The 13,731-nt window shown below is 35.9% G+C and overlaps 1 protein-coding gene across 3 annotated transcripts in view; it reads right to left on the reverse strand.

The window, feature by feature from the left end:
* The window catches only part of UIMC1 (ubiquitin interaction motif containing 1), a 94,328-nt gene that overhangs the window by 61,134 nt on the left and 19,463 nt on the right, over positions 1-13,731 (reverse strand). For 2 of the 3 annotated variants that reach the window (XM_031437854.2, XM_064480124.1), the window contains exons 1-2: positions 10,877-11,030; positions 7,107-7,260 (exon numbers count right to left, since the gene is read on the reverse strand). In XM_031437854.2, coding sequence (XP_031293714.1) covers positions 7,107-7,253 — 147 coding nt within the window. In that variant the 5' untranslated portion in view covers positions 7,254-7,260; positions 10,877-11,030. Of the gene's footprint in view, positions 1-7,106; positions 7,261-10,876; positions 11,031-13,731 lie in introns of those variants that run through there. The other variant, XM_064480125.1, reaches the window with a different exon arrangement.

Below are 13,731 nucleotides of genomic sequence, written 5' to 3' on the forward strand. Positions count from 1 at the left end.
ACCAAAGACAGAAGGGGGGGGGGGATAAATTAGGAGTTTGGGATTAACAGATACACATTACTATATATAAAATAGATAAACAACAAGGACCTACTGTATAGCACAGGGAACTATATGCAATATCCTATAATAAACCTATTACAGAAAAGAATCTGAAAAAGAATATATAAACTAAATCTCTTTGCTGTACACCTGAAACTAACACAATATTGTAAATCACCTTACTTCAGTTAAAAGAAAATACTTATTGTGGGGGAACAGGTACTCTCATATCAATGATGGGATAAAATGGATGCAGTATGTTTAGAGGGCAAATTGGCAATAACTTCTAAAATCATATACACTCTTTGTCCAGTAACATACCTCTAGGAATTCATTCTACAAATATATGCACACATAAGCACAAAGACATATACACAATAATGTTCAGAATAGAATGTTTTGTCATTATAAAAGACTGTAAAAACAACCTCAATCAATGTTACTCAAAGTATGATCTATAGATGGGTGATAATCAGCATACTGCTTGTTACTGATCTGTAACAAAATAAGCACAGAAACTGAAAATAAGCTTTCAAAAACTTTCACAGCAATTTGACACTGCTACCACATCAATGCACATAAGTGGACATCCATGGAGAAAGCTACAGACCAGTCATTTGCAGAAAGACCAAATTACTATATGTGATCTTTCTATTTTAATTACTCATTAAAATCCAAAATATATAAATTTCTGAGAAAATGTAGGCATCTATTTATTTTATAACCCATTGTTTCAATTACCATTTTAATTTTTAATCAAGTCTATTTGTTAAATTATACTTTAATACTATTAGCTAAACAAAAGAAGTAAAGCTCCTATTATTGACTTTAATCCTTACTTATAGATTTCAAAACAAGCTTCAATGAACTTCCGTCTCAAAAGACAAATCTTTCTGAATGAAGCAGTAGTAGTAAAACAAATGATGATCCAAATGTTTGTAAAGAAATGAAGGGCAGAAGTTTTATTCTAGTTTTATTCAGAAGTATGATCCTTCATACACTAAGGGTTTTTTTTTAATTCAAGTACAGTCAGTTACAATGTGTCAATTTCAGGTGTACAGAACAATATCTGTCATGCATATACATATATATATATTCATTTTCATACTCTTTTTCATTAAAGGTTATTACAAGATATTGAAATATAGTTCCCTGTGCTATAAAGAAGAAATTTGGTTTTTATCTATTTTTAAATACAGTGGTTAACGTTTGCAAATCTCAAACTCCCAAATGTATCCATTCCTGTCCCCTTTCCCCCAGTAACCATAAGATTGTTTACTATGTTGAGTCTTTGTTTTGCAGATGAGTTCATTAGCATTAGTGCCCTCTTTTTTCTTTTTTTTTTTTAGACTCCACATATGAGTGATATCATACGGTATTTTTCTTTCTCTTTCTGGCTTATTTCACTTAGAATAGATGATCTCCAGGACCATTTATGTTGCTGCAAATGGCATTATTTTATTCTTTTTTATTGCTGAGTAGTATTCACACATACTAAGTTTTGGTTTTGTACCTACAACTGATGGTGAAGTATAACAATAGGAGTGTATTATTTCTAAATATTTACTGAGTAATGAAACTATGAAAACAAACAACATTTATGCAATAACCTATTATGAAAAAGAATACATATGTATAACTGAATCACCATGCTGTACACCAGAAATTAACACATTATAAATCAACTATATACTTCAATAAAAAAACTCATATATAAACATAAAGAGTAAGTTCAAAATCAAAAGAATTCTTTGAAAGAGCACTGAAATAACAAGCTGATACAGATGCTTAATATTTCATATATAAATATTAGCAGTTTATATATTTCTTATAAATACTAGATGTGCTAAAGACTAAAAAACTATACAAAACTGTCAAAAAATTAGCAAAAGACTGTAAAACTGTGTGCTTGGAAATGCTGGATGAATCAAACAAAGAAGGTAGCTCAACTACCATATTCCAATGACAGCATAGTTCAACATATTCAGGAAGTAGACCATGATATGGAAAACTAATTAACAAAACAAGCAACACACTTTTCATTGCAACTTCATAAATGCACAGATAATTGCAACACAGCAGTCCTTCTAAGAAATGTATAATGAACTCAATGGTACAAAAAATCAGCTTCATTGTTAACAAATATCTTGAACTATATAAAACCATACAGCATTCAACTTTTAAATTTTATGTAGTCAATAGTAACAATGGGAAAACATCCTAGACTAAGCAGTTTGTGCCAGAATGTGACAGAATCAATACATTGTTTCCATTACTGAAAAAAAAAAATCAAACTAAACACTGTGCATAGCAGAAACTGTAAATTACATAGACTAAGATTAATGCATTCAAGAAAATTCTCTTTATCATGTGATTATATATAAATGGGTTATAAACAAATGTTATTAATTACTGACACAAGACTGATAAAAGGGAAAAGTTCTATGGAGATTTCTAAACTACAAAATGAGTGCTTAGTGTTTCTGCAACTTTTTAAGATGTAGAGTGAAAACCAAGACTCACTTGTCTAATTACCCTCAGTATTTTCAATGAACTTAATGCTTCCATACAAGGAAGGAATTTTACCAGCTGGTAACACCAAAGGACAGAAAGGAAGGATTACTGGAAGAATAAAGATTCTACAGATTGTGATGTGTCCTATAATTTTACAACAAACATCAATGAAATAGGTGGTAATCTTCATATTATCTGCAAAAAGTTAGCATCCAAGACCATACAAATTTGATAGAACCTTTTGAATTTTATGTTATTTCAAAAAAGATTAACCCAGAGGAAATTCATGGATCTGAACTACATTTCTTTCATCAAAAGATAACTGCAATGTAATTATAACTTTATAGGAAATTTGCTAGAACTTGCTACCAATGATCAAAAATGAATTTTGAAATACAGCATTTTCTAGCTCATTTTGAATAAAAACTTTAAATACATCTTATTGAAACTGCTTTAAAAATTCTTCCCATTCCTTACTGTCAGAATGATTCCTCTACTTTGAATTTTCTTTTAAACATTGATTTTAGATACACAGTATCTCCTGTGATATTAGCATTATCAACCCAAACTAGAATAAGTTAACAAGAAGAAAGCTCATTTGTCAAAATAAGAACTTCACTGATAAACCTAAGTGTCCACTGAAAGTGTTCACTGAGATAGATGTTTAAAACGGGGTTCACTATTACACATACAACTTTGTGGAAAGAAAAGTTCTGAGTATAATAGCCATTCTGTATGTTAAATTGCTGTTAAACACAATTCCAAGAGCCATGTACCACTTTTTTCTATTTTACCTATGTTATGTTGGTTCTGATCATATTTACTGAAGTGAAACCTTTTATCTGTTGTATCTAACAATGAAAGATATAGGTTCATATTGTTTTTTTAATTTCATTTTTCTAGTAACCCATTTTTATTGTATTTTTTTAAATATCAGTCTGTGACAGATGGGAAATTTTTTTAAAAAGCTGGTCTTGCATACTGACTATGTGAAAAGAATGAACTTAAATAATGATGAAAAACGACATGTAAAATAAATTATGGTCCTTTCAGAATACCATGCTTCCTTCTAAAAGAATAAGTTTCATTTACAAACATTCATAAAAAAATTTCCAATATATGTGATTAAAGCAAATCAGGATGCAAAATAGTAAGACAGTATGGTTCCATCCTCTCTACACAACCTACAAAAAAAATTTCAGAAAAATAAAGAAAGCAATTAAAATTGCATATAAACCTCATTCTCAGCATACCTTTGTTTTGTATGGCTTTTTAATTGTATCATTTAATTATTTTATTTTGGTGGGGGGAGGTAATTAGGTTTATTTATTTTTAGAGGAGGTACTGGGGATTGAATCCAGGACCTCACACATGTTAAGCATGTGCTCTACCACTTGAGCTATACCCTCCCTGGCTCAGCATACCTTTGAATTTCATATTACTTGTAGTGAAGAAATAAACACCAATTTTGAACAGACAAAATTACTCCCAGAAAGAGAAAGTCCCATCCTAAGACCTAACATATGCAGCACGAATAGGGGATAGTCACTAAGCTTACATCAAAGCGGCATCATTCACAGAGGAGGAGGAGGAAAGAGGTAGATGAAAAGAAAAGAGACCCTGTGGCCACTGGGAGGTAAAGGAAAAGAAAAACTGGGCAAGTGAAGAATTCTATAGAAACAAAAAAGAACCAAAAAAACCCAAACCCCACCCCACCTCAAAATTTAATAAGGAAGACAGAAAATGATCAATATTAGCAGATATCCCTACCTAAAAAAACCCAAAAATAATCAACTGAATATTTCAAAAGTATACAATACATCAATGCAACAAAACAGAAAATCCAAAAACTACCCTAGGTAAGATTTTAGTTTACAACAAAGGTGAAATTTCAAATCTTTGGAGAAAGGATAGATTATTGAAAAAGACTGTTGTGGGGAGTGTATAGCTTAAGTGGGAGAGCACATGCTTAGCATGCATGAGGTGCTGGTTCAAACCTAATTACCTCCCCCACCAGAAAAAAAAGAAAGAAAAAAAAAGAAAAACACTGTTAGAAGTGCCTAACCACTGAGACTCAGGTTTTTAATATATACATACATTGCTTAGAGATACACATAAATATGGTAGAACCACAAAGAAGAGCATGGAAAAGATAAAAATAAATACAGTGGTTATCTTCAGATGGGTGGAAAGCGATGCATCTGGGGAAGGGCACATTAAGTCAAGAGAGCTTCAAAGTTGGTAAATACAAGTGTTCAGATTTTTTTAACTATGCATTAATATTTTATGCACTCCTGTGCATAGAACATATCTGACAGTTTCTTTAAATTTAATAAGATAGATCTGCATGTGCTGTTATAGAAAAATCTCCACATAATATTAAGTGAAAAAGCAAAACATTATGTGTAGCATGATTCCTTTCCTGTAAAAGTTTTTATTGATGGTATATGTATGAAGATTTTTTTTTCTGGAAGAATACAGAAGAAATTACCTTTCATTAAATGTACACTGACAAAGGTGTACATCCTCATTTTATATCTTTCTTTACTGTTTTATTTTCAAACAGTTTTAAACTTGTTTTTATTCTGTTTCTGATTTTTTGTATATACATGTATGCATACACAACTTTGTAATGTATTTGTATGTATAACTATTTTAATATTAAGATGAGTTATCCAAGTGGTAGAATCAATGTATTGTTTTGTTTTCTTCTTTATACTTTAACACTTTAAAAAAGAACTCTTTAGACAAAATCCTAATTAAAAACTAGACTGCAAGGAAATTCAAAAAAATAAATATCCAACAGAAATATGAAAAAATGTTCAATCTTGCTGATTACTAAAAACATACTTCTGATTATCAAGTTGGGGAAAATAAAAAAAGTGGTAAGTCTTCGCAAGAGACAAGGAAACTAACTCACTGACGGTAATATAAATAAGACTGTTTAGAATGCCAAGGTTCTGATAGAGTATACCATTTTAAAATTCTAAACTGACCTTGTGGGGATTTTGGAGTCAAAGATTTTTAAGCAAGCAAGTACAAAGACCTAAAATTTTAATTCTTGGAGGTGGGTATAGCTCAGTGATAGAGTTCATGCCTAGCACGCACATGGTCCTGGGTTCAATTCCCAGTACCTCCATTAAAAAAATAAAATTTTGGTTCTTAAAAGAAAGTTAGAGTAAGATAAGTGAAATGTGGGGAGGAAAAAACTGAAGGCAGAGAAGCAAGTTTAGAGTCTGCTACAAAAACTCAAATAACAAATGATCAGCGGGTAAGGGGAACAGCTCAGTGGTAGAGGCATGCTTAGTATGCATGAGGTCCAGGGATTTAATCCCTAGTACCTCCATTTAAAAAAAAAAAGAATGAAAAAACGTATTTAAAACAAAACCCAAGTGATCAAGAAAAGAAATGGAAGAGGAAGAACAGATCTGAGTGTAAGAGGTAAAAACTAAAGGATGTGGTGAATGATTAGGTGTAAAACATGAAATAGAGGAAAGAGTTAAAGATAATTCTGAGCTTTATAACTTGAGGCAAATGTGTGGTTCTATCATGAAATAAGATAAAAGATAAAGATAAGTGGCAGGTAAACTTGGATGAAAAAAACAAAGACTTATTTTAGTTCATTGCCTTACTGGATGTGACCTACAGACAGGTGGAAATCTCCAACAAATGGAAATAGGGAACAAAGGAAAAATGTTAAGAGCTAGAACAGCACTATAAAGCTTTCTACAATGAAGAAAATGTTCTATACCTGTGCTGTCTAATACAGTAGACACTAGCTTTGACTAGTGCAAAAGAGGAACTGATTTTTCCTTCTACTTAATTTTAATTAATTTAAATTTAAATAGCTACAGGTGGCTAGTCTCTATCACCTTGGACAGAGTGTATCTAGGGACTTAAAAAGCAGTTATTTCCAGGGAGAAGGTATAGCTCAGTGGTAAAGAATCTGCTTAGCATGCATGAGGTCCTGGATTCAATCTCCAGTACCTCCATTAAAAATAAATAAATAAGATGTTGCGGGTAGGGGAGTATACATGTGTAGGTGGGGAGGGCTACGTGCGAACTCTCTGTATTTTCTGCCCAATTCTGTTGTAAACCTGAAACTGCTCTAAAAGAATAAAGTCTATTTAAAAAAATGAATAAAAATAAATAAATAAATAGATAAACCTAATTATCTCCCTCTCCCCCCAATAAAAGTAGAAATAAAAGATGAGAATTTATCCTTGAAAAAAAAAAAGCATTTCCATTCTCTTTCTCTCACTTTCCAGACATGCAAAAATTAAGATTCACATACGATTTATTCAAAGAAGTTTTAAAATATCCCCTTGGGTTAATATATTACAAGACTGAGGAACTATGATCCATCCTCAACCAGTACGATTACGTTCTTTTAAGTGATTCTTAACTCCATTTATAAATCACAGTGAAGCCAAGTAAAAGAGGCATGGTCTGGCATGGTCTGGCATTAAGGTACAGCCTCACAAAACAAACCAGTCATAAATAAGGAGGACTAGTTTGAAACCTAGAGCTCCACTCCTCAGAATACTGACCTCTCCATCACTATCAGATATCACAATGAATGCATCCTCAAGTCTACGCTTCTTCTTCACATTGACAGAATTGGAAGTTTCTGCATCTTTCTTCTCCAGGTTCTGAACTTCAGAGGCTTCTTTAACCTTTTTTTTTCTCCGTGGCATTCTTTGTCTGAAGTACAAGGAAAAATAATTTATTTAAAGTGTAAGTTTTCTATGGACTACTACTCAGCCATAAAAAAGGATAAAATAATGCCATTTGCAGCAACATGGATGGACCTGGAGATTATCGTTCTAAGTGAAGCCAGAAAGAGAAAGAAAAATACCATATGATACCACTTATATGTGGAATCTAAAAAAAAGACACAAATGAACTTCTTTTCAAAACAGAAACAGACTCACAGACATAGGAAACAAACGTATGGTTACCAGTGGGGAAGGAGATGGGAAGGGATAAATTGGAAGCTCAAGATTTACAGATACCAACTACTAGACATAAAATAGATAAACAAGTTTATACTGTATAGCACAGAGAATTATATTCAATATCTTGTAGTAACCTATAATGAAAAAGAATATGAAAACAAATACATGTATGTATGTGCATGCCTGAAACATTATGCTGTATACCAGAAATTGACATTGTAAACTGACTATACGTCAATTAAAATTTTTTTAATTCTTTTAAATAAATAAAAAATAAAGTATATATTTTCTAGATGCTATTTATAATTTAGTCAAATAAAAGAAAAATATCCATCTAACAGAAGTAAAGCTGGATTTCTACACTTTTCCACTACTCTTTAAAATCTGTACTTTTTTATAGAGGAAAATATATATAAATTTATAAATCTCATCTCTTTAGTGAAATTTCAATAGGAATAATACAACATTAACTTAAATATTAACTTAAATAATTGGTTCTCTTGACTATATTTTATTATTTATCTAAAAGATTTTTTTTTAAATACTAATGCTTCAACCTGATAAAGGACATCTTTAAAAAACCCAATGCTAACATCATACTTAAAGGTGAAAGACTGAATGCTTTCTTCTTAAGACAGGAACAACACGAGAATGTCTGCTTTCATCACTTCTACTGAACATTACACTGGAGGTTCTAGACAGGTCAATTATGAAAGAGGAAGAAGAAATAAAAGACATCCAAGTAGGAAAAGAAGACATAAAACTATTGCCATCTGTAGATGACATGATCTTGTATGTAAACATAGGTTCAGAAAAATAACTTCCCAAAGTCACAAAGGAGGCACTTGCACTTCTGCTTCTCGATTCCAAAACCAATACTCCATGACTCAATATACTTACACTTCTTCCAACTAGAACTGCTGCTTGATGTATGGTAAGCACACATAAATACTAGATGAATTAATGAATAGCATAAAGTATATATTTAAATTATTAAACACTATATAAAGGCACAGAAGGATAAAATTACTATAGGTTGAAGAAAGCTATATGAAGAATAATATGACTTAAGGTGATCCTTGATGTATTCATCCTTGAATATCATGAATAGAACATGGAAAGGGTTAAGCATGGGATAAGACTGGAGGGTTCATAGTGCCCTAGGAAAACATCTTGTATGGAAGTTTTCATCTCATGAAATGCTTCCTGTACATTTAGTTATTTAAACCAATATGTTCAAATTTGACAGCAATGGTAGCTATACCACCAAATACATGTAATTTTCAAAGATATGCAAATAAATAAAAACTCTTCTCCCTAGCACAGAATCACCTACAGGATTGAAGTGGGTTTTCGAAGAATCATAGCAGAATCAAGATCAAGAAGAAGCATTAAGTACAGGCACCCCACAGATACAGATTCCAAAATTTCAGTGTGTCATGACATTTAGCCACACTATTTCCACAGAAATTCTAAGAGTAAACAAAAGTCACTGCTCAGCCAATTTAAACAAGCAATCTAGCATATAGTTCAACTACTACTTAGTTTGCTACCCTTTCAAATTAAAAAAAAAAAGACCAGTAATAAAATAATGGCTTATCTTCAATTACTTAAACAGAGGCTACAGAATGCATTACCACTAAGTGTGAGAAAAAAAGGGTAGCGTCTAGATGCCAATAGTCTCTTCTTAATCACATCAGAAATAGAATGTCTCTAAAAGAATGTACAAGCAGGAAAGGTGACCCAATAATGAGACTTGTTACCTCATGGGTAGTGTTTTTGATAGTGTCCTTGAAAATCTCCAATTTGGGAGATATTGTCTTTTTTTGTTCAGCACATCCATCATCCTGATCTATCTGAAGAACAATCACTGACAAGATAATTTAAAATCTTGACGTTCTACTAACCAAATCTGTCAAAACTGCTTTGAAAGCTTGGGGGCACAGGATCCTTAACAACAGTCCTCTATGAATGATTGACTCTTACCCCTAAATAGCCACAATTCAAGAAATCTGGTACCAAGCTCTTTATCAACTGATCACATGAGCTGGACTGTTTCTCCAATTTAAAAAAAGTAAACACACCTATAGACATACACACCTGATGCTCTATTTCCCAGTTATACGCAGCCTCAGGTGAGGACAAATGTGTACAAACAGAATTCAAACATACTCTGAGTAATTATTATAGTTATTTACGGAGTCCTTGGACTATTTTAGGTACCTCATATGCATTATAGAGATTATTACTCACAACAGCTCTGTATGGTAGGCATCACTACCATACATTTACATTATTTTTATCACGATTTTACACGTTAGGAAACATTTAAAATCAAATATTTGGTAATTTGCTAAGTTGGTAAATGGCTATGTTGAGAACCGAAGCTCGATGTGTCTTGATTCCAAAAAGACACATTTTCTGATTCAACTAAAAGGCACTGCCTCTGTCAGGAAAAGGTAAAGAGACAAATATAAACTTCCGCTTTTTCCTGGGTGTTATTTATACTCAATATGACAGTGACTAAATACAAGAACACTGGAGTCAGACTGGCTGGATTCAAAACCAGCTCAACCACTTAGGAGATGTGTCTTCGACCCTCAATTATCTAACCTGTAAATTGAGGAGGATAAGAGTACCCATCTCATAAATGAAAATCCAATAAATGCGCATACGTAAAAGGCCTGAAACACCGTCACGGGCAGGGCGGAAACAGACCAGCAGCGATGGAAAGTGGTAAATGGTGATAACTACTTCCAGGGAAGATATTTCTGGGCAAAAAACTACCTCACTCACCAACGGTAGCCTGGAGAAGGGAGGGGGCGAGAGGAGAAATGGGCGGCGGGGCCCAGTCGCCTTGACTCCGGGAAAGGTCCCGGCTGTGGGGCCCCGCAGGAGACGGCGGCAAGGGCCGAGCCCCTCCTGGGGTGCTGTGTGAGGAAGACGCCTTCGAGGGGCGGGCGGGGACTAGAGTCCTCGGCGGGCGAGCCACACGTGCCGAGGGCGCCCCAGGGGAGGGTGAAGGCCGCACCCCCCAGCGTGAGGGGGCCCGGCCCGGCACCCGAGGGCGGACGCCCAACCGGAGTCCCGAGGGGCCGCCCCGGCGTCGGGAGGCGCTCATCCAGCATCTTGAGGGGCCATCCCGGGCGTCCCGAAGGGCCCACCCAGAGTCCTGAGGAGCCGCCCCGGCGTCGGGAGGCGCCCACCTCGGCGTCCGGAGAGACCTGCCTCAGCGTCGAGACGGCCTATCCCCGCGTTCGAGGCGCCCCCCCCAGCTGAGGAGTGGGCCGCGGCCCCCGCAACGGAGAGAAGGAGGCGGGAAGAAGGCTGCCTGGAGGTGCGCGGAGGCGGCAGGTACTCACCGACCGGCCCGCGCCGCGCCGCTGAGCCCCTCCTCCCGGGTGCTGCGGCTCGCGAGCGTCCTCCGCACGTCAGGAACCGGAGGCCGGCGGGAGCGCGAAGCTGAGGCACCACAGCGAGCAGACGCGCTCGGGCGGGAGGGGAAGGCGCATGCGCGGGCGTCCGGGGACGCAACCACAACGCGCGCGGGGGAGGCCGCTGCCAGGACGTACCAACTGTGCGAGGCGGGGGCGCTGTCAGCCCAGGCGGGGTCTCCAAACACAGGCAGGGCGCCTCCCCGCGCTCTAGCAGTGCGTTCGTTTGCTTTATCATTTACTAACACTTTGAGGGAAACCAAAGAGTAGCAACAGGGTCCCAAAACCCTACAATGAAACCTTCAAAGCCTTCTCGGCCACATTAAGCCTCCTCTGGCCCTTTCTTCGCATGTATCTAAAGCTATACTGAAATTATCTGTTTATATGACCACTTGAAAATTATCTCCCAAGGTAGTTGTTAAAGTCTGATCATTTCGAGGGAAGAAGGGAATCTGGGAAATGGAAACTCCTAGAGCTGCCAGGTGGAAGTGTAAAATTAGAACAGACATTATTGGTGAAATTAAAAATATGCATTTCTTGGCCCAGCGATTTCATGTCTACAGGTGTGCAGAAGCAATGTTCATATTCAAGCCCGATTCCTTGCGAAAAAATGTAAACAGCGGAAACGTACAGTAAGACATGGAGGAACAAAACGTGATACGTTCCTACAATAAAATATTACAACAAATAAAACTAATAAATGAGTCCTATACTTATCAACATTTGACAGCTCATAGGAGTTGCTGAAATAGCAACATGCCAACAAAGATGTACACGTGAAATGATTTCTGTAAATTTAAAAATACATAAAATGACAGCATATACTGATTATAGAAAATATATGTGTGTAAAGTATAGATAATGAACTAGATGAATATATGGATACTCACTGTGATAATATGAGGGCAGGAAATGGGAGAGGGGTGGAAGCCAGGATGAATGGGAAGGAGAAATAATAGGACTTCTGACAGACCTGTAATGTTTCTTTTAAAAAAAAAAAAAAAGAAGCCTAAACATACTGTTAACAGCTGGATAGTGTAACTATAGGTACATTATTCTTAGTACTTTTTTTTGGTAACATTTAATTCTGGAATGCCCTTTTCTTATCCCCTCAAGTCACCTACCTCCAACTGATCCTCCAAACACCAGCTCAACCATTTCTTCCTCTGCCTCCTCTAACCCCACTTCATTTCTCCCCCTTGCATTCGATCACCCAGGGAATACTGTAATTATTTGATATATGCACCCATAGCTTCTGTAAGACCTGTGGACTTTCTGAAGACATGGTCCATATAACCCTAGCAAGTAGTAAAGAGCCTGGCTAAAAATAAACATCCATGTTGATTGAATTGAATTGGATGGGGGAGATAAGAAAATGTTTCAATGTACAGCCAGAAATGTCCTTTTGAAGCATCTTACTTCAGAGAAGAATGTTGATGCAATTGTTGTTAGCGGCAATCTTGAAACCCTGAGGAGAGTCAGCCTATGGCAGGCAGCCTCTAAGACGGCCCCCAGTCATCCTGCCTCCTGGCATTCACATTCTTGTGTAATCTCCTCCTTCACCTTGAGTGTGGGCTACACTTAATGACTCACCTTCAAAAATATATAATATGGCAGATAGGATGTCATTTCCAAGACTAAGTTATAAAAAGACTGTGGCTTCCTTCCTGGGCATTCTCACCCTCTTGATTTGCTCACTTTGGGGGAATCCAAATGCCATGTCATGAGGCAATCATGTGGAGAGACCCACTTGTGAGAGAGGATTCCTACCTGACCCTCAAGCTGACAGTTCGACCACAACCTCATAAGAGAGGTTAAGTCAAAGACACCACTGGGCTAAACCATACTTTAATACTCAACCCACAGAAACTATGTTTATGTTTTAAGCCACTAAGTTTTGGGGTAATTTGTTACATAACAACAGATAACTAATACACATCTTAGAAGAGGGAAAAACAAAATAGTAGACTGAGGGCCCTGGGCATATATACGTGGAGACATTCCACTTCTGGGCTTTGAAATATCAGGTAATAAGTTTCATTAATATTTATGTCACTATGAGTCATGTTTTCTGTTACTTGCAGCAGACAACATCCTGGCTGATAGAAGTCTGAATGATATATAGTACAGTATATTCACATAATAGAATAACACAGAACAATTAAAAGAAATAAACTAGATCTCATATGTCATCACGGATATATCTCAAAAGATGATATTAACTTTAAAAAGCAAGTTGCAGGATGATGCAAGCTCCATGAGAACAGGGAATTTATTTTGTGCATTATTGTATCACCAGTACTTAGAACAGTCCTAGCACATAGTTGAGAAGAATGAATGATATGCTTAGAATGATTCCATTTATATGAACACACACTCTTACACAAATAATATTATAGGTTTTTTAAGGTAATAGATATGTGTAAAAGTATTTTCATAGGCCTGGGAGGATACATGGATACATAATAAGCAGAAAATAGAGAATACTTCTGGAAAGGGAGCTAGAGGTCCAAAATTGGGAAAAAGGGATCTTAATATATCTGTAATGTCCTCATTTTATTGTTAGAATTACTGTGTAATTAAAAATGGATAAACTACGTATTATAAAGCAAACAAGTTAATCACTGGAGACCACGTTTCTGTGCTGATCTCTTTTTTTCTAAAGCTTCTCTTGCCATTCCTGCACAGAACTTCCTGTCATTTTTAAAGTGGGTTATTTGTTACTACTGGGAAAATCATTTATTTATAACTCTTCATGTTCCATGTGGGAGCACTACAGTTAG

This window comes from Camelus dromedarius, chromosome 27 (genome assembly GCF_036321535.1).
Source record: "Camelus dromedarius isolate mCamDro1 chromosome 27, mCamDro1.pat, whole genome shotgun sequence".
NCBI classification, from domain to species: domain Eukaryota; kingdom Metazoa; phylum Chordata; class Mammalia; order Artiodactyla; family Camelidae; genus Camelus; species Camelus dromedarius.